This window comes from Scylla paramamosain, chromosome 39, assembly GCF_035594125.1.
Source record: "Scylla paramamosain isolate STU-SP2022 chromosome 39, ASM3559412v1, whole genome shotgun sequence".
Classification (NCBI taxonomy): Eukaryota; Metazoa; Arthropoda; class Malacostraca; order Decapoda; family Portunidae; genus Scylla; species Scylla paramamosain.
Window position 1 is genome coordinate 10,550,546 of NC_087189.1, and position 23,924 is coordinate 10,574,469.

At 41.4% G+C, this 23,924-nt stretch overlaps 1 protein-coding gene across 1 annotated transcript; it reads left to right on the forward strand.

Annotated features, from left to right (window-relative positions):
• Nucleotides 1–21,025: 21,025 nt before the first annotated feature.
• On the forward strand, nt 21,026–22,944 carry LOC135092299 (RNA-binding protein 25-like). Its single transcript, XM_063990752.1, has 2 exons — nt 21,026–22,157; nt 22,259–22,944. Exons 1-2 carry the CDS (start codon nt 21,026–21,028, stop codon nt 22,942–22,944), a joined length of 1,818 nt encoding a protein of 605 aa, XP_063846822.1.
• Nucleotides 22,945–23,924: the final 980 nt, after the last annotated feature.

A 23,924-nucleotide genomic window follows, 5' to 3' on the forward strand; every position in this document is an offset into this window, starting at 1 on the left:
GTGTGTGTGTGTGTGTGTGTGTGTGGATGTGTGTGTGTTTGTGTGTGTACCATGTTTCCTCTCACTGCCATCCACATGAAGTTCATTCTGACGGTTTCATCTCGCGTCAAATTACTCAAGGGTTTTCGTAAATTTCGTCACAAAAAAAAAGAAAAAAAAACTTTTATCTATTATGTTTCTTTTCGCTTCGACGAAAAAAATGGATTCTCTTTCGGCGTTGACGTGAGAATGGAGATGGAGGTGGAAAGTCAACTTGAATAAGGATATGAGTGGTGGAGAGAGGAAAGGAGATGAAAGAGATGAGGCTGGAGGGGATGGGGAGGGAAGGGAAGGAGGAAAGTCGCGGAGCTTGGAAGAACACTGTGGCACAGGAGCGTTGGAAGAAGAACTGAGGTGAAGTTAATAGTGTCTGTCTGTCTATCTGTCTGTCTGTCTCTTCCACCGGAGGAGGGAGGGTCGCGTGATGACAACTAAACTAGTGAAAGAGTCTCTGATAGATGTTATATTGCTTGGTAGCTAAGGATGAACAGACAACGATCAGTGGGGTAGAGTGAAGATAAGGTATGTTAGCACAAGGGATAGGAATATGAAACACTGCTTAAAGATTAAATACAGATATCTAAAGAACTAACACCACTACACAGAAATGAGTTACAGAAGAGCTTTAAGGTGAAACACGGGAAACTAAATTGTTGAAGATCATTACGGATAGCGATACAGAAGATAATTCAATGAAGATGATCATGGTGAGAAGAATAATTAGTCAGACGACAAAATGAACATATTTCAAAGCGTTATATTCACCTGGTTCTGAGCAAGATGTCATGATTAATCATGAGGAAGACTTCAGGTCTAAACGGAAGTACGTGACAACCTGAATCCAAGAGGCTGATGAGTGGAAAATTTTATGCCCTGTATATGAGGATGATATGAACCCATGATAAAAAGCCAGAAATGTCACGGTACAGATAGTCTTGGTCAAGTATAGACCAATCTCATGTCAAGTTAAGTAGAGTGTAATTTCCTTGTAACAAGAGCTAAGAACCACATTGTAACATAACGGCTTCTCAAACGTATATTATGATCTACATTATCAGAGAAACAAAAGAAAATGACTCAATTAAAGAAAAGAAAAAAGAAAAAACATTGCACGCAACGCAGACTTTGATAATTTCATGCATAATTGCTTTAGTGTTGTGTTTTCATAAAGCGAGGAAGGAAAAGGTTAATGTTAAATTTGCAATTAGTGATATGCATAAAATATTAATAATCGTTCATCTTGTGCTAAAAAGTCAAAAAATTCTACTTAAAGTGATTGAGATGAAAATATTTGTATCTATGGATAATGGGAAGTCATTACTTATATGGGAGACTCTGATGTTGTTCAGTTGACTAGTAAATCTATTGCTGCAGCTCATATTGATGTTATGTTGTGATTAAAAACCGTGATGAAAGTACACGATTTGAAATGATGTTGTTCAGTTGGCTATTAAATCCATTGCAGCAGTTCATATTGATCTTATGATCTGATTAAAAACCATGATGAAAGAACATGCTTTGAAATAAGTATTGTTGTTCCCTCTACACTTTATTTGAGCGCAGAATGAAATGTTTATTCATCTAAGAGAGTAAAGATAGATGAGTTCACCTAAAGCTGATATGAGTGACTACATTACAAACTTGGGTTGCTACTTACAACTTTTAGAGAGATTCCCGCCGACACCTTTTCATGTCCGCAGGATGACCTGCCTTCAATTATTTCTTTTATAAATATAAGTGTTTTCTGACTGCATCACACTTCTAGTCATATTGAGAATACTCAGAACTGATTTTCCTGGCTTATGATATAACTGTTGTGGGAAAATATGATTAATTGCTGATCTCTCCTCTTACTGGTCAAGATATTCAAAGTTATATTTTGTTTTCTCTCCACAAATGCTCTATTTTTAAACTCGGAACTTATGAATTCTGGTAACAGGTGCCTTCCCAGTAGTTATGGATGGGTACCTTTGTCTCTACACAATGTAAAGATAACCTGCAGTTCCTGATAAAAGCATCAGCCTGCCGGTACCTGGATTGGTACGTCTGGCTGTTGACAGTGCTGGCTGTTGGGGTCACCCTGACGTTCGTGGGCGTGGGTGAGGGCCGCACCTATGGCTCCCCTGGTTCTGGCAGCATGGATCGGGCCTTCCAAACCCACACCCTGCACCACGTCCAGAGATGAGGGAACGAACATCCAGCCAAGTAACCAGTCGCGGGAGGACGCGCGATCATAAGGAAGGCATGTTGTAACCCAAGAAACAAGAAGAAATGAAACACGTAAGAAGAAAGAAGAATGAAACAAGAATGTAGAATTGGAGAAGAAAATAAGAAGTAGAAAGAATAACTGAGGGAAGATGATGATAAACACGAAAGCAAGTACCAAGAAGCTACCACAACCCTGATAGATAAGAGACGAGACGTGACCACCGAGGAAAACAACAAGATGCGGTGAGTCATCACAAGACTAACAGAGCCGCAGATTAGCACCAGATTACAAGAAGAGGTGGCTATCACTGAATTAGTATACGAGGGGACCAGAGGTCATCGGAAGCAGATGACGTGGACAACACAGACAGCCGGCACACCATAGGAATCGCCACCTCCTTCTTCCTGATTAGAATATACGATTACCAAAGTTACTTGAGAATGAACCTTATTGAATGTTAAGGGAAAATAAACTGTATGATCGAAGAATATATAGTTACCTGAAAGTGAACCTTACGGAAAGTATAGGAAAATTAAAACATATGATCAAAGTATGAGAAAAATAAAAAAGTTACTAGAAAATTAACCTTATTCAAAGTTATGGAAAAATATGATCGAGAGTATTGGAAAATAAATCTTGTAGCAACGGAAGCTTTGTTGGGGCGAAAGGTCGCTCTAACATCACATGTATATTAAGAGATCTAGGAGACGGAAATAGACAGAAGTAAACTCTGGAATTCTTTGCTGTTTCTGTTTTTGCTCTTCCTGTGACTCGTTGTTTTAAAAGTATTGATGCACTTCCAGAAACATATTTAGTTTTATTATTATTGCCTTTTTTTCTCTCTCTTTTTTTTTGTCTGTGTATGTAAGGAAGCGGCAACTGTAAAGATATTTTTATGTTCCTCTGTTTGTCATTCGCCAAGAAGATATGAGAGTGTGAGTAAAAATAGTGGCTATATGCAAATGTAAGAATACCATTTTACACAGACTCTAAATTAAACATGTATTGCATTGTTTACTCCAGTGTTTCAAGTTGAGCGGTCCAATATCTTTTTGCATCTAATTGATTTTTGTGATCGGCTATTTGAATTTTCATTTCCAAACGCAGCTCCTTGTATAAAGGATTGGAGAAAAATAAAGCTTTCCTGAGTCGTAATAGGTGAATGTTAGTAGTACTAGTAGTAGTAATAGTAGTAGTAGTACTAGTAGTAGTAGTAGTAGTAGTATGAGTAGTAATAGTAGTAGTAGTAGTAGTAGTAGTAGTAGTTAGAGCAGCATTATTACCTGGAGTAACACCAATTCAGTTTTTTTTATCATTTATATTTTCTTACTATTATTCCACACCTTGTCAATCCATGCAAGAAAGAAAAGAAAAGAAAAAAGCAAACATAAAAAAAAAAAAAAAAGTGAGAGGCAAGACCAGCAAGTGAAACACGCCCTGCCTTCTCCATAGACTTGACGTGTTTACTGTCGCGCTTCCTGCCTGATAATTATACAGTCTTACTCTGGAGGTGCTTAATGTGGCGCATTTGTATGAAAGAATTTACTTCTTGCCATGAATATTTCTCACGAATATACGAATATACGAATATCTCTCTCTCTCTCTCTCTCTCTCTCTCTCTCTCTCTCTCTCTCTCTCTCTCTCTCTCTCTCTCTCTCTCTCTCTCTCTCTCTCTCTCTCTCTCTCTCTCTCTCTCTCTCTCTCTCTCTCTCTCTCTCTCTCTCTCTCTCTCTCTCTCTCTCTCTCTCTCTCTCTCTCTCTCTCTCTCTCTCTCTCTCTCTCTCTCTCTCTCTCTCTCTCTCTCTCTCTCTCTCTCTCTCTCTCTCTCTCTCTCTCTCTCTCTCTCTCTCTCTCTCTCTCTCTCTCTCTCTCTCTCTCTCTCTCTCTCTCTCTCTCTCTCTCTCTCTCTCTCTCTCTCTCTCTCTCTCTCTCTCTCTCTCTCTCTCTCTCTCTCTCTCTCTCTCTCTCTCTCTCTCTCTCTCTCTCTCTCTCTCTCTCTCTCTCTCTCTCTCTCTCTCTCTCTCTCTCTCTCTCTCTCTCTCTCTCTCTCTCTCTCTCTCTCTCTCTCTCTCTCTCTCTCTCTCTCTCTCTCTCTCTCTCTCTCTCTCTCTCTCTCTCTCTCTCTCTCTCTCTCTCTCTCTCTCTCTCTCTCTCTCTCTCTCTCTCTCTCTCTCTCTCTCTCTCTCTCTCTCTCTCTCTCTCTCTCTCTCTCTCTCTCTCTCTCTCTCTCTCTCTCTCTCTCTCTCTCTCTCTCTCTCTCTCTCTCTCTCTCTCTCTCTCTCTCTCTCTCTCTCTCTCTCTCTCTCTCTCTCTCTCTCTCTCTCTCTCTCTCTCTCTCTCTCTCTCTCTCTCTCTCTCTCTCTCTCTCTCTCTCTCTCTCTCTCTCTCTCTCTCTCTCTCTCTCTCTCTCTCTCTCTCTCTCTCTCTCTCTCTCTCTCTCTCTCTCTCTCTCTCTCTCTCTCTCTCTCTCTCTCTCTCTCTCTCTCTCTCTCTCTCTCTCTCTCTCTCTCTCTCTCTCTCTCTCTCTCTCTCTCTCTCTCTCTCTCTCTCTCTCTCTCTCTCTCTCTCTCTCTCTCTCTCTCTCTCTCTCTCTCTCTCTCTCTCTCTCTCTCTCTCTCTCTCTCTCTCTCTCTCTCTCTCTCTCTCTCAAGCGGTCTGTTCACCACCATCCTACTTTTCGCCACTCAGCCAAAACTGAACCAAGGTACATTTTTAATTTCATGAGAACTAGAATGGGTATTAGAAGCAGTCGATTGTCTGTGGAGGCAAGGCTGAGCCTCCTGGGCGAGTGTGGCGTGGACGCCGTGAGGCTGTCCCGCCCCCGCTCAGGGGGCTGCTGTGGGAGGGGGAGGCGCTCTCTGGCCTCCTTTACCTTCCGGCAAGGGGCCGAGGGGGGGCGAAGCCCCTCGTGTCGGATCAGGCGGCCAGCCTGAACATGGACAAGCTGGCCGCCTTGGACCAGGAGACACCCATCAGGGTGCAGTGCCTGGCAGGAGGCGAAACAGTCTTCTGCCAGGACTTGCCCCTGAGGGACCTCCTGGCCGGACTGAGGTACACTACGGCGGGGCGTCACGCCGTTTTGTACTTCAGCCTGGCCGGAGGTCTGGGTGTCCACGGGGGGCAGGGGCAGGGCTGCCCCGTGCTCTTTTGCAACAGCAAGAGAGTGGGCAGCCGCCCCAAGCCCCCCAGGAGGACCAGGCTGTCCGCGTCCCCGAGGCGGGGCAGGAGGCCGGTCCCGCCCCAGAGGCTGGCCAGGTGGTGGCGGCCAGCCCTCGGGACGAGGCCGGCCACGCCCCTGAGGCTGGCCCAGGTGGTGGCGGCCAGCCCAGGGCACGAGAACTGCCCCGCCCCAGAGGCTGGCCAGGTGGTGGCGGCCAGCCCGGGGAAGGATGGCCTGGGCCTGTGGGTCTCGGCCCCCAGCCCGGAGGAGGGGCAAAAGGAGGCCAGGAGAGCCACGACCCCCGCGGAGGACGAGGGAGCGGGGCTCGTCCTCCGAGGAGTGGGGAAGGGAGTGGTGACCCCTTCCCCACCACCACAGCGCCAACTCCCCCAGCCAGGGAAGGCTCGCCAGGGGAGGGGCAGGGCTGGAAGCAGGTTGTCCCACGGCCTGTGGGACAACCTGCTCGCCATTGCACAGACCCTGTCCCTCACCCTGGTGGTGTACTCCGCCCTGCTGGAGTACTCGTACTTCCCTGACTGAGGGGGCAGCCGGCCCCACAGGGCAGTCGGCTGCCCGGGGAGGGGGGAGGGGGGAGGGGGGAGGGGATAGGTTAGGTGGGAGGGGGGAGGGGGGAGGGAAGACAGCCAGGAGGGGGGAGGGAGTGCTGTCTTGGGAGGGGGGAGGGGGAAAAGGGGTAGGTTAGGATAGGTTAAGTTAGGTTTAGCTTAGGTTAGGGTAGGTTAGGTTAGGTTAGGTTAGGGTAGGTTAGGTTAGGGTAGGTTAGGTTAGGTTAGTTTAGGTTAGGTTAGGTTAGATTAGGTTAGGTTAGGTTAGATTAAGCTATCAGGACAAGTAAATAACAACAGTAAATTCTCCGGCAATTGGGAGAGAGAGGCCTTGTGTTCTGAAACTCTACGCTCTCTCACCACGACTATTTTCAAAGGCCACAGAGATTATTAGCCGTGCCCACAACACTGCTTCTCCTGTTAATAATGCACAAATCAGGCGTGTGCGGCGGCCATCATGTGAGCAATGCACTTATTTTCGTGTCCACCTGCTGCCTTGGCAGAGACAGAGCGAGGAGAGAGAGAATCACGTTTTTTGCCATGGCCAGTTTTCCTTTGTTTCTTCTTCGCATATTTTATTATTCGCATATTTATTACCAAATTACTCGAGAATGAGCCTTATTGGAAGCCAAGGGAAAATAAACTGTATGATCGAAGTATGAGAAGATTAATATACGTACTTGAAAATGTACCTTATGGAAAGTATAGGAAAATTAACCGTATGATCCAAGTAGGGGAAAATAAATATAGCTACACGAAAAACAACCTTATTGAAAGTTATAGGAAAATAAACCGTATGATCGAAGTATTGCAAAATAAACCTTATAGCAAAGGAAGTGGGAGGGAAACATCTCTCTCTCTCCCTCAATGAGAGAGAGAGGAGAGAGAGAGAGATGAGAGAGAGAGAGAGAGAGAGAGAGAGAGAGAGAGAGAGAGAGAGAGAGAGAGAGAGAGAGAGAGAGAGAGAGAGAGAGAGAGAGCGCATACCTTGATTTATGCCTCGTTAGTCAGGTGATTTGATGCATCTCTATTCTGTCCACCTCCCTAATGCAGGAGTTAAACCGGCATTCTCAATCATTCGTCACTTTCTCTGCTTAACACTGGAACTCCCTGCCTATTTCTGTATTTCCTCCTTCCCATGACTTGAATTCTTTCATGAGGGAGGGCTCAAAAACATTTCTGTAATCTGGCTTACCTTTTCGGTCATCCTTTAGATACTGACAAATCAGTGTAGCCTTTTTATACGTAATTTAATGCCCTTTGCCCGCGCCCTTCTTACACAAACAAAGATAAACAAAAAATGCAGCACACAAGAATCTGGCAGACTAAAAATACTCCCCTCCTGACCGCCCACCACCCCGGATCCTCCGTGAGCACCAGTCAATTATTCCTCGGCTCAACACTCGCCCTTCATCACAGCCTTGTTAAAACACCCTGCTAACTCTTTGGGGATACCAGGCACACAGACGCAAGACAGGTGCACAAATACACAAACACACAGACAGACAGACAGACAATCATAACACATCATCAGGCAGGAGAGCAAAAATCGTACATAATGACTGTTCTCTCTCTCTCTCTCTCTCTCTCTCTCTCTCTCTCTCTCTCTCTCTCTCTCTCTCTCTCTCTCTCTCTCTCTCTCTCTCTCTCTCTCTCTCTCTCTCTCTCTCTCTATCTATCTATCTATCTATCTATCTATCTATCTATCTACTTATCTGTCTATCTATCTGTCTATCTGTCTACCTTTCTATCTGTACATCTGCCCATCTCTCTGTCCATCTATCCATCCACCTATCTATCTACCTATTCATCTACCTATCTTTTCCTCTATCCTTCCATCTACCCATCATTCACTCTATCTATCCACCTATCCATCCATCCATCTCTCTATCTGTCTCTCTCACGTCACCAAACACAGTGACCACCAATGCTTCCCCAGCTGCAGTCGTTCACGCCACAGCTGCACCAAGCCTCGCTCATGAAAGTGTCACCACCAGATACCTCTCCTCCAAACACTCCCTGATACCTGCCATTACCTGCGTGACACTTGTGGCTTATCGCAGAGGTAATCATGCGCCGTTCAAGGTAACCAGGTGAGTGAGTGGACATAAATAAAAGAACAATAATGGGAGGAGGATATAGAAAGGGGAAAAAAAAAAAAGCAGTGAAAATAATATATTGTGAATTGCAGCAGAGTGGCGAGTGTCGGGGCTGCCTCGCCCTACACTCCATTACGGTGAGCAGAGGTGTGCTGGTGTGGCTGTGGGAACACACTGTGACGGAGTTCTCGCGGCCCTCTTCATTATGTGCTGTACACCACGCACGATAAAAACTTAATTACATTTCTCCTTACAGTAGAAAAACCAAGCACAGGATAATCGCCGACTCCGATGCACGCCGAACAAAGGTGAATAAAGATGGCAGGCAGCATTCGCGCGTGTCGTGCGGCGTCGAGCAAGTCGGTAAGCGGGTCAAACCAGAGCATGGAAAATAAATACATAGTACAAAATAAAGGCATTTCCATAAGTCGAAGGCAGCCGTGCGGAGGTGAAACACAGTGACCACACTCGTCAAGGTGCTGCGGGGAGGTGGTGGTGCCTCCACCGGGCTCCTCAGAATGCTCATTTCCCCATTTTTCAATCCCTGAATTCAGCATCTCAAAATTCCAGCGACTACAGCAAACTTCCCCCAAGTGTCAAAGTGGCATGCAGGCCAAGCAGGTAAGCAGTGATGAGGGCTGCCCACCTTGCCGCGTCACCTCGTGGCTGAAATACACAAACACCAGACACTGAAAGTACTTAGTGCTACTTACATTGAACTTCACCTCTTGATGGTGGTGGTGGTGGTGGTGGTGGTGGAGGTGGTGGCGATCGTTACCTGTGACGGTGAAAAAAAAAAGAAAGTCAATTAGATGATAAAAAAGAAAGTTAACAAAACAAAATAGCACACTTTGTATCATAGTTATATTTTCTCCTTCAAGACACAACAAATCGAGGACATGCATCGTTTGTGTACGTCTGATTGTTCTTTATTACTTTGACTTTCCTTTGTCTCACACTAACACTTTCCTAACAAACTTTTTTTTTTCATTTACATCAACAAATAAACAATACGTACAGTAATATGAAGTGCAACAGACATTTCCCGAAGACTTACAAAAAATACACCCAACACTGTATGGTTTACGAAACACATACGAAACACTGTCCACATACTTACTGAAACACCGCAAACTTCCTTCGTAGGTTTGACAAATGCAGCAAACATTACACACAGGTAACTAACTGTGACAAACACTAAAAAACACTGTCCACATACTTACTGAAACACCGCAAACTTCCTTCGTAGGTTTGACAAATGCAGCAAACACTCTACACACAGGTAACTAACTGTGACAAACATTCTAGGTACACTTAATGGAATGTGGCAAACAATATCAAAATATCATAGATGGTTATACACTGTTCTATAAAGACAAGGAAAACAGGAGAGGAGGAGGCGTCGCGTTATACGTTAGGGACACATTACAGTGTTGTATTAACAGTAGAATTAAAACTGATAGCAAAACAGAGTCGATATGGGTAGATATTAAGGAAGGATCACAGTCAGTAGTACTGGGAGTAGTGTACAGGCTACCGAACAGTACAAAGGAAATTAACACCTCACTGTGGCAGGAAATAAATAGAACAGGCAGGTACAGTCAGGTATGTGTGCTTGGAGATTTTAATTTTGGGAATATCGACTGAAGCCTGATGGTGGGTAACAAGGAAGTAGAGGAATTTCTTAAGGTATTTCAGGATAAATTTTTAAAAAAGGTAGTCGTAGAACACACAAGGGGGAACAGTATTCCAGATTTAATTCTTACTAACAGGGAGGAAGCAGTCACGCAGGTAGAGGTTGGAGGACAGCTAGGTAACAGTGACCATCAAGAAATTAGGTACAATTTAAAATGGGAGGAAACTTTTAGAAGCAAAAACACTAGTAAAATACCTGACTTTAGGAGAGCAGATTTTGAGGAATTAAAAAGGTACCTCCAAGGAATTGACTGGCAACGGATGCAGGGTGAGGTCAGGTTCGGGACGGAGTTGAGAGAGATAAGGCAAGATAAGAGAGGTGAGGTGAGGCGTGAGGGTGTAGGACAAGAGGAGGGAAGATGTGTCCGGAAGGGGCGGAGGAGAGAGAGAGAGAGAGAGGGGGATAGGTGTGAGTATGTTGGAGGGTCAGGTCATGCTGAAATGGGAGAGGTGAGGTCGAGGTGAGTAGATGAGGGAGTGGAGAGGATGGAAGGGGCCGAGATGAGGGAATTAGGTGCAGAAAATGTAGATGAGTTGTGTAAATATTTCGTAGATAAACTGCATACAGCTCAGTTAGCAAACATCCCGAATACAGCAATAAGATCACAGAAAATGACCCTAAATGGATGACTGCTAGGTTAAAACATTATATAGGGCGGAAGAGAAGTATATATATAAGAGATTAAGGGCAGGTGAAGAAGTTTTAAGGCCACAATATAATGAATTAGTTAGAACAGTCAGGAGGTTAACGAGGAAAGCTAAGGGCAATTATGAATTAAAGGTAGCCAGCCAGGCGAAGACGGACCCCAAGGAATTTTATCAGGTATACAGGACGAACAATAAGGATACTGTAGGTCCATTAAAGGCAGCAGATGGGGAGCTGGTTAGTTCTGGGGAGGAGGTTAGCAAAATTGTGAATAAGTATTTTTTAACTGTCTTCACCCAGGAAAACATGCAGGATATGCCAGATAGTGAACAGGTGTTTAGAGCAGATGAGAATGAGAAGCTGACAGATATTTCCATAACTAGGGATATAGTGGAACAGGAGCTAGATAAGCTAAAAAGTTCAAGACACCAGGACCACATGAAATATATCCCAGAGTACTTAAGGAATGCAAAGAGGTTATTAGTGAGCCATTAGTTTCTGTCTTTAGGAAATCACCTGAGTCAGATGAGGTACCAGTAATGTGGAGGCAGGCTAATGTAGTACCCATCTTTAAGAAAGGAGATAAAACTTTACCGTCTAATTATAGACCTGTCAGCTTAACTTCAGTTGTGGGTAAATTATTGGAGTCAATAATAGCGAGGAACATTAGGGAACATTTAGACAATTAGAATCAGTGCATAACTTGATAAATCAGTCACAGCATGGCTTCACAAAGGGAATGTCTTGCCTGACAAACTTGTTAAGTTTTTACAGTAGAGTGTACGAGGCAGTAGATAATGGTGATAGTAGATTAGATAATGGTGACAGGTAGATTAATTAGGTCAGAATCGGATGCCATCGCCTTGCAGGCAGATTTCGATAGGATGAAAGAATGGACGGACAGATGGCAAATGCAGTTTAATATCAACAAATGCAAAGTGCTTAGCGTAGGTAGAGGAAACCCACACAATAGGTACACATTAAACAACCAAACTCTGGTAGGTACAGGGTACGAGAAAGATTTTGGAGTTATAGTTAGCTCTGAACTCCGTCTAGGAAAACAATGCATAGAGGCCAGAAACAGGGCAAATAGGGTACTAGGATTCATTTTTATGAGTGTTAAAAGTAGAAGGCCGGGAGTAATATTAAAGTTATACTTGGCGCTGGTCAGACCTCATCTAGACTACGCTGTGCAGTTCTGTTCCCCACATTACAGGAAAGATATAGGTCTATTAGAATCAGTACAGAGGACAATGACTAAAAGGATACAAGGGATGAGGAGTATTCCTTACGAGGCGATATTGAAGTTATTAAATTTACATTCTTCAGAGAGACGTAGGTTAAGAGGGGACCTGATAGAGGTCTTTAAGTGGTATAAGGGTTATAACAAGGGGGATGTAAGTAAAATTCTTAGAATCAGCAACCAGGATAGAACAAGAAATAGCGGGCTCAAGCTTGAAAGATTTAGGTTTAGGAAAGAGATAGCAAGAAATTGGTTCTCAAATAGAGTGGTAGATGAGTGGACCGGACTCAGTAATCATGTTGTTAGTGCTAGGACATTAGGGAGCTTTAAGAGAAAATTAGACGGGTTTATGGATGGGGATGATAGGTGGAAATAGGTAGGTATATTTCATACAGGGACTGCCACGTGTAAGCCTGGTCGCTTCTTGCAGCTTCCCTTATTTCTTATGTTCTTATGTTCTAATATCCATGCACTTGATAGAATAAGGCAAACATTTTCCGTAGACCTAATGAAAAGTGACGAATAATATCTGTAGATTTAAGAGAATGTGGCCAATGTCAAGTGTACACTTGATGAAATGCTGCAAACACTCTCCGTGGACTTAACAAACTCCGGCTAAAAGTCTCGGTACAGTCAATGACAGAGGGCAGATATTCTCTCTAGCTTTTAAGAAATACGGCAAATGTTTTCTATACACTTCATTTTCATAAACTTAATGTTCAGTGCCTCAAAAACTCAATTCCTCTATCTATCAACTCAACACAACCTTCCACACAACTATCCCCTCTTCTTCAATGACACTCAACTGTCTCCCTCTTCTACACTGAACATCCTCGGTCTGCCCTTTACTTATAATCTGAACTGGAAACTTCACATCTCATCTCATGCTAAAAACGCTTCTATTAATGTGTTTAGACACTTTAACAGAAAAATAAGTATAAAAGATTTATCATTCTTTTCCTTTTCCCTCTTTCGGTGGAAGAAGACAACAATAAAAACCCAAATAAAATCTCGCATTAATTCAATTTTGGCCAGCTACTCCAAGCAAAAGGAAAAAATGACTTCTCATATACAGTGAAAATTTATATATATATATATATATATATATATATATATATATATATATATATATATATATATATATATATATATATATATATATATATATATATATATATATATATATATATATATATATATATATTCAGACGTGGGCATGATCATGATCACTAATCAAAAAATCATAATCGTTGGCTGTGATTACGTAATCATAATCAAATCATAATCATATTTTTCTTGATAATAATCAATACTTCAGAGTTTCTCGTTTTATAACTTCAGAATAGAAGGAACAAAACTTTCAAATGTTTTTTTTTTTTCACGTAGAAAGTACTATTTGTTGAAAGAAATGGAAGTAAACTGACTTAGGTAAATTTGTTTATAATGTTTACACAGGACTTAAGCATAATGCTAAAGCACCAGTACATTAAAAATTACAAAACAAAATACGTACACAACATGATAATGAAATTCATCAAGAAATTCAGACCTTCTAAAACAGAAACTCAAGGAAAACAACTGAAAACGTAATGAAATTCTTCTCCAAACATTATTTCCTTGAATCTTTTCATCACTAAGATTTAGTCATTACTCGTGAGGAAAGGTGTCAAAAAACTATGGCAGTGAACTCGCATAACTGGGTTCATGAATTTAGGCAGAAGAGTTTTGGTGAATTTTAGACCACTTAAACCAGTGGTTCTTAACCTGGGGGCGCGCCTCCCTAAGGAGGTGACAGTAATTCCCAAGGGAAGGACAAAGTCCTGGAAAAAGTAAAAACTTTCTGATTATATTGATTAAGCTGGCGGCGCATTGGGAAAAATTTCCCTAACTGATGTTGGTTTTTGCTACTCATTCTGAGATCTGTCTTGAAGACAAACTGGTTTTACCTTCACACAGCGGGACGCCCAACAGCTGCCCATATCATTTGTTTTATTATGACCATGACACTGTAGATGTATTGGCAGTAGTAATGCGAATGTTGTTCATTCAAGGCCTTGCTAATTTCAGTCTTCACCAAACGGGCGTGCCTGACTGCTAGGAATGTTGGCTGTCTTTGGTGGTTCACGTCCCGCCGCCGCGCGTCTTAAGCTCTCAGTTATTTGCTATATATGCAATGTTACCAGGGGAACGAGAGCGAAACGTCTCACATCTCTCTCTCTCTCTCTCTCTCTCTCTCTCTCTCTCTCTCTCTCTCTCTCTCTCTCTCTCTCTCTCTCTCTCTCTCTCTTCCTCTCTAATTCACGGAGAGAGAGAGAGAGAGAGAGAGAGAGAGAGAGAGAGAGAGAGAGAGAGAGAGAGTCTTAACGAGGCAGAAATCAAAGTTTGCGCTCTCTAGAGAGACTGTGAGACAGACAGAGATGTTTCGCTCGTAACATTGCATATATAACAGCTAACTGGCAGCTCAAGACGCACGGGACGTAAACCACCGAAGATAGTCGGAATGCTTAATGAAGTTATATAATTACGAATATTTACAAATAAAGCATTTCAATATGTAACAGGAACAAAATTACAAATAAATCTTGCTGCATCTTAATTTTTCTATAGAGTAAAACATTCAAATAAAAGATATATTTGAATCCTGATGTGAGCAGCAACATGCTAGACCAAACTGTTATCTGTACTCCTCAACAACCAAACTCCCCCACCGTGCCACTCATTTTGAATAGTGAAACAGAAAAGCAGTAGCAAAAACAACCAACAGTCATTGACATTGTCCTAGTGTGCCGCCGCCATTATCTGTTAACCAGACCGTTGCTTCATAATGAAAAGTGTTTTTCTTTCTTAATGCAATGCCATATATATGTGTGTGTATATTACACCAAAAAATTACAATACAAATAGCAAGAAAAACTCACTCTCACCCTCCCCTCAGACTTAACGATAAATTTTCATATATATATATATATATATATATATATATATATATATATATATATATATATATATATATATATATATATATATATATATATATATATATATATATATATATATATATATATATATATATATATATATATATATATATATATATATATATATATATATATATATATATATATATATATATATATATATATATATATATATATATATATATATATAATTATTGCAATGTATTGAGTTGTTTCTACTTTGAGAAACCTCATCCAGATGTCAAGGTGGATAGCAACGTGGAGGCAGTAACAACAGCAGCTGGTGGAGCCCTTGTTCCAATAACTGACTTTGGGATATCTATTACAAGGAAAAAATGGTGCAATAGTGATCGCCGCCAAAAGGAAATGGACAAGTTACTCCTTCGCTTCATTGCCGGCTCTCTACAACCTCTTTCAAGGGTTGAGGATGCTAACTTTCAAGCTCTTCTTAACAAGGCCCAGCCCAGCTACAGCAGCCCAAGCCGCAAGGAGCTCAGCAGCAAGTTTCTTCCTTCGCAAACTCAACAACTACAAGAACATCTCAATAAGAAGTTTACTTCTGTTGGTTACGTCTGTGTTACAGTTGGCCTTTGGACAAACAGACAGATGCGGTCGTACATTGGGATCTGTCACAACTATCACAGACACACAAGTCAAAGATGATTACTACTCTCAAAAGCTCCATCAAGAAAACACTGAAGATCTATGAAGACAAGGCGATGTTTCAGCTGGCTTCACTCCTAGACCCACGCTTCAACATGGACTGGTGCCCACCACAACAAGTCATGTTCATCACATCCCTACTGAAGTCTAAAGTACATGAAATTATGTCCACTGCCACTGAAGAAAAGGGTTCCCTTCAGGAAAATAAGGAGGCCCCTACAAAGAAGTGCAGGCTGTTCAGATTCATGACACCATCAGCATCAACGAGCTCTTCCCTCTGTACATTAACATCAACTTTATCACAAGTACAATCTTACCTGAGTCAGCCAACAACAGAGGATGACAGTTACCCCCTTCTCTTCTGGGAACAGAATCAGTCACCATTACCTCAACTAGCTATACTGGCTCTCCGATATCTGTGTATCCCACCATCATCAGCTCCAGTTGAGACACTTTTCTCTCTTGCTGGGAAAGTCTTTCGTCCTGAACGATGCACAATAACCGATGTTCGCTTTGAGGAGTTGATGTTTATCAAGTGTAACCAACACTTAGTAAATTACACATTACATGACAAATAATTTAGCCTATAACAAATCATGTGTATAACAAGTTCTATATTTTTCAAAGAGAAATACTTTGTTTTCATTATTGCTGTGAAAGCCTGTGATCATGATTTGAAATAAATTCATAGAAGTAATGTATTATGTATGTTCTGTAAAGCAAAGACAAGTAAAACCTCTTGCACACTATGTATGTTTTTAATACCATTAGTTAGTAAGTGATTCAAACGGTTATGTTACTGTGCTCAAATATGGAACAGTGCACCTAATACATGTAGTTTGCTACCTGTTTAGGCATTGTACTTAATCATTGCTAATCATTATCTTTTTATAAATAATCACAGCGAGATGTGATTGCAATCATAATCTAATACAAATCATGCACAAAAAAACAAAAAAATAATAATAATCGTAATCAAAAATTACAAAAGTAAACTAATCATAATTTAATCACAATCAAAATAGTATTCCACACCATAATCAAAATCAAATCATAATCATTTTTTAAAATCATCCCTATGTCTGGCAGGTGTGGGATGAGCTTCCTCACTGAATATTAGTAGTGAGGTTTGTGTAGGATGTGATTTATCATTGAGTATTAAATATGTGAAGTGATTTGAATCGAAGTGTAATGTGAAGTGTTCCAGATATTTCATGGAATCAATTTGAGGGGAGATGAAACAATTCTCATAGTTTTTCGTTGTTGTTGGAAGTCGTCTATGGTCGTCTGAGTGTAAATATATGTCAATAATACAAATTAAGTAAAAATTATGAAAACTTAAACGCGTTCCCTTGAACCCACAAAAGACAGTCTTAGAACGCCAGCAAGATCGTGCAACATAGCAACGTGGCACTGGTGGCATTGGTGAGATTTATATTGTAAAGAATAATGTTGCAAAGATGATAGTGCATAGATTGACATTGCAAAGACAGATATTATCAGACTGATATTGCAGAATTTAGGATATTGCAAGAATAGGATGTGACAAATGTGACATGAGAGTTGTAATGATTTGTTGTAATTGATGTTGTAATTACTTGTTGTTGAGTTGCCTGCGAAATTTGGTGTTATACTTAAACAATTTGTGAAAATTTTGAGTACTAAAGAAAATTTATGATAAAAGCAGTAAAGTTATTAATTCTGCGTCTGTGTTGCTGGCAAGTTGTCATCATAGAAGCTCTCACCCCCATACTTTTTGTGGCTACCTTACTTGCTCCGATTAAAAACCATCTTGAAATATGTTCGGTGAGTTATATTGCTTGTGTGAGAAGGGAATTATGACCTCTTGTAATGGTCATCAGTTACTTGTTTCACCAGCGGCACACAAACAAATAGAGGGAGAAACACACAGGGAAACACACATATTAAGACAATAAAAATGTGCAGCATGTCATAGGTGATGTCATCATAATCGGTATAAGAATGGCAATATTGTTGACTTCTAGACGGTAGTGATATATTAGTAGCTACTCGTAGATTGACCCACGGCAGGGAACACAGGTGCTACAGAGTTGTATAGAAGAAGATGGTAAGGATAAGATTTCATTATAAAACACCTAATCCTACAAATGGCAGATTCTGTTTGATGCCGAAAAATTAGTTGTTTAGAAACGTAAAGGAGAGGACATACTAAGCAGAAATTTACAGAGAGAAGCAAGTGCGAGAAGACGATAAAATTAATGAAGGAAACATACGAGCCGAAAAATTAATATATAAGTAGTAGCTTTGATACAGAAGCGAGTGACTGAAATAAGGTTGAAAATTTCTGAAGGGTGGTACAAACTTGTATCATCATGAATAAAAAACTATAAAAAAAAAAATAAATAAATAAAAAAAAAAACAAGAAACGAGTTGTCCTCACAGCTGATGTGAGTACTTGATTTATAGAAAATGATGGTCTATGAAAATTGACATTGCTTGATATTTAGAAAATTGATAGTGGCAATGGTTAGTGATAAATGTAATGCAAGAAATATGTGAATTAAATTGTTTAATAAGAGTCACGTTGAAACCTGAGATAAACGCGGAAGCGTATGTCTGATGTCCAGGCCTAAATAAGCCATAAATAGACTGGGTTGATAAGGCGACTGGAAATAAAAGCAAATGCTTGGAGTGAAGGCAAAAGAAATTTTTCAGTCTAGCATTAAGAAAACGCTCAGCCACGTAGTAAGACAGATAAAGGGGAGAATTAGGATATTGAAGTCACTGTAAAATACTGTGAGAGGTCATCGAGTGGGATAACACTAATGGAACAGTGCTAGCTTAGCTCATTCAACAGAAGGATTGTTAGCTAGACCTCACTTCAGTGACAAAATGCGAGTCTGATGAGGAGATAGTTCAAGTTACCACTACAGCTTCTACTTATGTTTTTGATAAATTACAATATTGCAGCTAAATTGAGTAAAAAGAGGAATTTAAGCATATAGTAAAAAAAAAAAAAGTATGGAAAGGCAAATAGATGTTAATGAAATGAATTCATAACTGTATATTCACAAAAAGTAGTAAACAAGTGACTGTACTGAAAGACGATGACATGCTGATCTGCCCTCTTGCAAAGTACAATGATATGTGATAAAAAATATTTATTGATATCGCGAGGAAAGGAGTGGGTTTTCAAAATAATAATGAGATAAGGTTGAAGACGTCTTATAAGCGTGAGTTCGAGTGTAAAAATTAGATGTCAATAAATAGCGAGAATTGTCTATGTTAGAGTAGTTAAGAATGGGCACTGGAACAACTTTTGCAACCTGTGTAGCTCACACTCCAAATAAATACACAGGAAATTCGGCGATAACGATTTGCGGAGGATTGTGAGGATTATGGAAAAGCATCCTGATAAGTTAAGACATTGGTCAGGAGGAGGACGAATACAAAGGAAAGCCAAACAGCAACAGACCTCTTAGTCCTTGCAAGGCTGTCTGGTAACTACTTCTAACTAGCTACAGGGAAGAGAGACAGGACAGCATAGCAGAAGGCTCCTTCCCACCCATCACTCCCTCCAGCTTGTGCTGGCATGGAAATAGTTGGGAAAAAGTACCATGCAGTATGGAAAAACTGACATGGAATTTTCATAGGAAAGAATGAAAGGAGGTTCTCCTATTTACCCTACGGTGAACTCTATACGCCTATCTGAAAGTAAATACAATTTATTATAAAATTTGTCTGTAAAATAAGAGTTTATTAGTGAATTTAGTAATTACTCGGACAAGAAGAGAGTTTGTTGGGGATTTGCTTTTAGATATTTGTCTATTTTATTTTTTAATGATTCAATAGAACTGCTGTTTACAATTTCTGCAGAAAATTTATTCCATATATTTACTATACGATTAAAGAAAAAAATGTTTCACCTCGTGGGATTTAAAACGTTTGGGTATAATCTTGAATCCATTATTTCTTGTTAGGTTAGAATGATCAATAGTAAAATATTTAATTGCATCAATGTTACTATATCCTTTAAAGATTCTGAACACTTCAATTAGGTCTCCTATTATCCTGCGCTTTATTAAACTAAATAGTTTTAGTTCTTCCAGTCGTTCCTCATACGCCTTATTACGCAATCTTGGAATCATCTTTGTGATTCTGCGCTGTATCTTCTCTAGTTTTTGAATGTCTTTTTTTGTAATATGGTGACCAAAACTGTACACAGTATTCTATATGAGGGCTCACCAGTGAGTTATATAAGGCAAGTATAAACATTTCTGATTTAAATTCAAAGGTTCTTCTAATGAATCCTACTAATTTATTTGCCGTCTTTACTGTTTTTATGCAGTATTGACTCGGCTTTAGGTCGTTTGACACAACGACACCAAGATCTTTTTTTTTATCAGGGCTTGACAGTGGCATGTTTTTCTTTACATGAATAGGAGGAGAGGGAAAAGAGGAGAAGGAGGAGGAGAAGGACGAGGAGGAGGAGGAGGAGGAGTAAGAATGACGAGTGAGGACGAGGAGTGAGGAAAATGAAGAAAAGAGGGAGCAGAAGGACACCAAGAACAAAGAAAAAACAAGAAGCGAGACACACACACACACACACACACACACACACACACACATACACACACACACACACACACACACACACACACACACACACACATAAAAATAAATAAAAAAATAAAAAAATTTGTGGATATCTATTAACGAGAGAGAGAGAGAGAGAGAGAGAGAGAGAGAGAGAGAGAGAGAGAGAGAGAGAGAGAGAGAGAGAGAGAGAGAGAGAGAGAGAGCAGTGGGGGTAAGTGATGGTGGTGGTGAGTGGGATGAAGGGTTGATGCTGTGTTTCTCTATATACTTTTTCTTTTCTTTTCCTTCTTCGTCTTTTTCTTATTCCTGTAATTTTGTAGTGAGCAACAGATGGTGCTGCGACACATCTCATGAAATGCTTCTTCCACTCAGAATATTTAACCAAAGCATGTTACACTAAACGAAGAAAACACTACATGCATATATACAAAATAAAACATTGAGGTTATTCCGTGTTGTTGAAGATAATGACCATCCTGTGTCCTCAGGTCACAATGATCCAGCTCCTGCTCTTCTTGCTTCCTCACTGATGCACGTAAGGGTCACGGCTCGTTTTCTTCCCTTGGATGTGTAAACGCGGAACTGAACTTACACAGTGACACGAGAATGTCGCAGTGTAAGTCATTTTAGCTGACCCCAAAACTAAACGTCAGTTACGTTGTGTGAATTGTTAACTGTGGCGAGGTTTTCCAAGGCTCTAAATGGCTGTCAGACCGTGGTGGCGTGAAAATGTTAGTGGGATATTAGTGCATAGGTGCTCGTGTATCGATAGAGACTGAGATATCAGAGATAACTGACTAAGGGAAATTAATATTTAGACAATTAAATATACTGAATCATATAAATGTATTATATCTATTGTTTTGAAGTGAGTGTTCATGATTGCAGTGTTGGTTTGGCAAAAATTAAATATCATTAGTGGAAAGAGGAGCATCTCTGTTGCCGATGAAAAATAATCTTAATTCTTTACCTTCTTTCATTCTTGTCTCTGATTGGCTAAAGTCCTCATCACATTCTAGAACCAAGGTTTTTCATTGGCCCATCTGGTGGATGCCAAAGTGCTTTAGCTCCAAGCTGCTGAGTGGCTGCAGAAGCGACCGCTGAGGTATACTAACAGTCCCATCAGGTTTTCAGTAAGACTGGCCAATGCCTGGATTTTCTACAGAAGATTTTGGCGCACCGCTGAACAATACAAGATTCAACAAGAAGAACAAGAAACAACAGTCAATGGACGCTCACGAGACCCTCGGTGAGAAGAACACGGAGAAAATGAAACAGACCAAGCACCACAGCAAGAGGAGGAGCTTGGAAAACCTCCAAGACTGCACCGGTCATAAGAAAACAAACACTGAAGGGGTTATGGAACCCAAAAAGCAGAGGAATAACTTAAAAACCAAGACGCGGATGAGGATGGAATATTTGTATCCGATTATAGACCCCAACAAGAAGAGGAAGAAGCAGGACATGGAGGGCGATGAAAACCAGAACAAGAAGACCAAGAAAGACACGGAGGACCACGAGAAGCAGTACAAGAACACGAAGAAGGACACAGACGACCACGAGAAGCAGGACAGGAAGACGAAGAGGGGCACAGAGGACCACAAGAACCAAGACAAGAAGAGGAAGAAGGACACGAAGGATCACGAGAAGCAGGAAGAGAAAAGCAAGGACAAGGAAGATCACGAGAACCAACACAAAAACACCAAGGGAGAAGGCAGGAAAAACCGAAGGAAAGGGTGGAATATGGAGTGCTGTAAACGGATTAAGGACTGCATCAAGAAATGGAACAAGAAGGATAATGAAGACTACGAGGAACAGGCCAAAAAGAGCAGCACGGAGAAACGTGAGAGCCAGGCCAAGAAGAGGAAAGGTAAGAGTATTGAAGACCATGATAGCCAGGCCAAGAAGAGAAAGGGGCAGGGCAAAGAGGACCATGACACCCAGGTCACGAAGAAGTTGCACGACAAGGAGGAACATGACAGTCAGGCCAAGAAAAGAAAGAGGCAGGACAAGGAGGAAGATGACACCCAGGCCAAGAAAGTGAAGAGGCAGGAAAAGGAGAAACTTGACACACAGGCCAAGAAAAGGAAGAGGCAGGACAAGGAGGAACATGATACCCAGGCGAAAAAGGGGAAGAGAGAAGAGAAAGAGCCAAAGAAGAGGAGGCCGCTGGAGAATTATAAGCGTATCCTTGATCACCTCAGGAAGAGGGGAGGGCGGGACAGCAGCAACGTGCTGAAGCTGAAGGTGGAGGCCGAAAGAGTCAAAAAGAAGAGGAGTGTGAGCGAGTACTGCCGTGTTCATCTTGAGGAAGGACACATGACGGATGCGACCGTGCGCGGCCATCCATGTCTTGTCTTTTTGACACCGGCGCCTCAGCCAGCATCATGTTCCTGTCACTGGCTAAGAGAGCGGGCCTCCTCACGGGCCGCGAGAAGACAGAAAAAATACTCTTCTCTACCTGGAATGGCATCCTGTTGCTGGACGTGATCATGCTCGACGAGGTACTGTTGGTGCTGAAGGACGGCCTTGCGGTCAATACGCCCATGTTGGTGTTTCCAAAGGAGGCGGAGATCACCTCTCGCAACGACGTGATAGTGCTGTCCATGAGCCGCCTGCAGGAGGCTGAGATGCGGCAGGACTTCCATCACGACGGTAGCAGCACCCTGTTCCTGCGTCACCCGGAACGTCTGCGGCGGAGACCTCAGCCAGGGCGCGAAGGGAAAGTGTTCGCGTTTGCCGCACAAGCACAAGGCGTCGAGGAGCCGCTGATGGTGCTGCTGGACACATGCTCTACTATACCATTCTCTATCACCAAGATCGGCCGGTACAACGTGCGGTGCAGGACAGGAAGCGAGACTGCGCTGCCGACACGAGTCATTCTGCAGTTTGGCAGCGGCACACTCACAGTGCAGATGAACACCAACCAGGGGGTTAGCGACTTCGACTTTGTGTTTGGACGACCGCTGCTCTGTAAATTACGAGCAGCAATAGATTATGTTGACTCGACCATGACGCTGAAGCTCAACAGAAAACAATTCTGCCTCGACATCTTCCCTCACTGAGCGAGCCGCCCTCCAGCGTCCCCTCTCCCCTCTTTTTTTTTTTTTTTACTTATTTTATTTTATTTTTTATTTTATTTTTTTTTTATGTATCATGGAGATCAGCAGAAGGAAAAAAAAATATTAAAAAGCCTGCACAAATGTAGCTCACAAAAAGAAAATAGGAGTAGTGACCTGGGTACAGAAATAATGTGGATTAAGGACATTAGACAAAGTGTTCCGGATTAAGGATGTTAAATGAAGAAAATAGTCTGGATTAAGGATAGTGGATTAAGAAAATATTATTATTATTATTATTGTGCAGAAATTCACAATAATAATAGTACATTAACGGAAAAGTCTGGATTAAGGATAATGGATTAGGAAAATAGTTAGAATTAAGGATAGTGGATTAGAACAAAACTCTGAATTAAAGATACTGGATTAGAAAAATAGTCGGAGTGAAGGCTAGTGGACTAAGAAAATAATATCGATTAAGGATACTGAATTAAGAAAATAGCCGGAATTAAAGATAGTACATTAAGAAAATACTCTGGATTAAGAAAAGAGGATCAAAAATACTCAAGATTAACGAAAGAGGATTAAAAACAGTCTGGATTAACGATAATGGATTAAGAAAGTAGTCTCCATTAACACTTAAACTGCGGACAAAAAATAAACATCATGCACGGCGAATCTAAATGCAGAAGTAAATAATGAATGAGGAGATTGTGATGTGAAATACTACAGCACATGGAAGTGGTAGAGAAAATATTAGGGCAACACAAGGAACTCAAAAAGCGCGCCAAAATTTCACTTGCCGGGTAGAATGATGACGACAGGAGAAAGCTCTCGCTCACTCTCGCTCTGGCTCCGGCTGTCGCTCTCTCTTCTCCTCTCTCCTTTCCGTTCCTTTCTCTTCTCTCATCTCTCCTCTCCTCTCCTCTCTTCTCTCCTCTCCTGTCCTCTCCTCTCTCCTCTCCTCTCCTCTCCTCCCTCCTCTC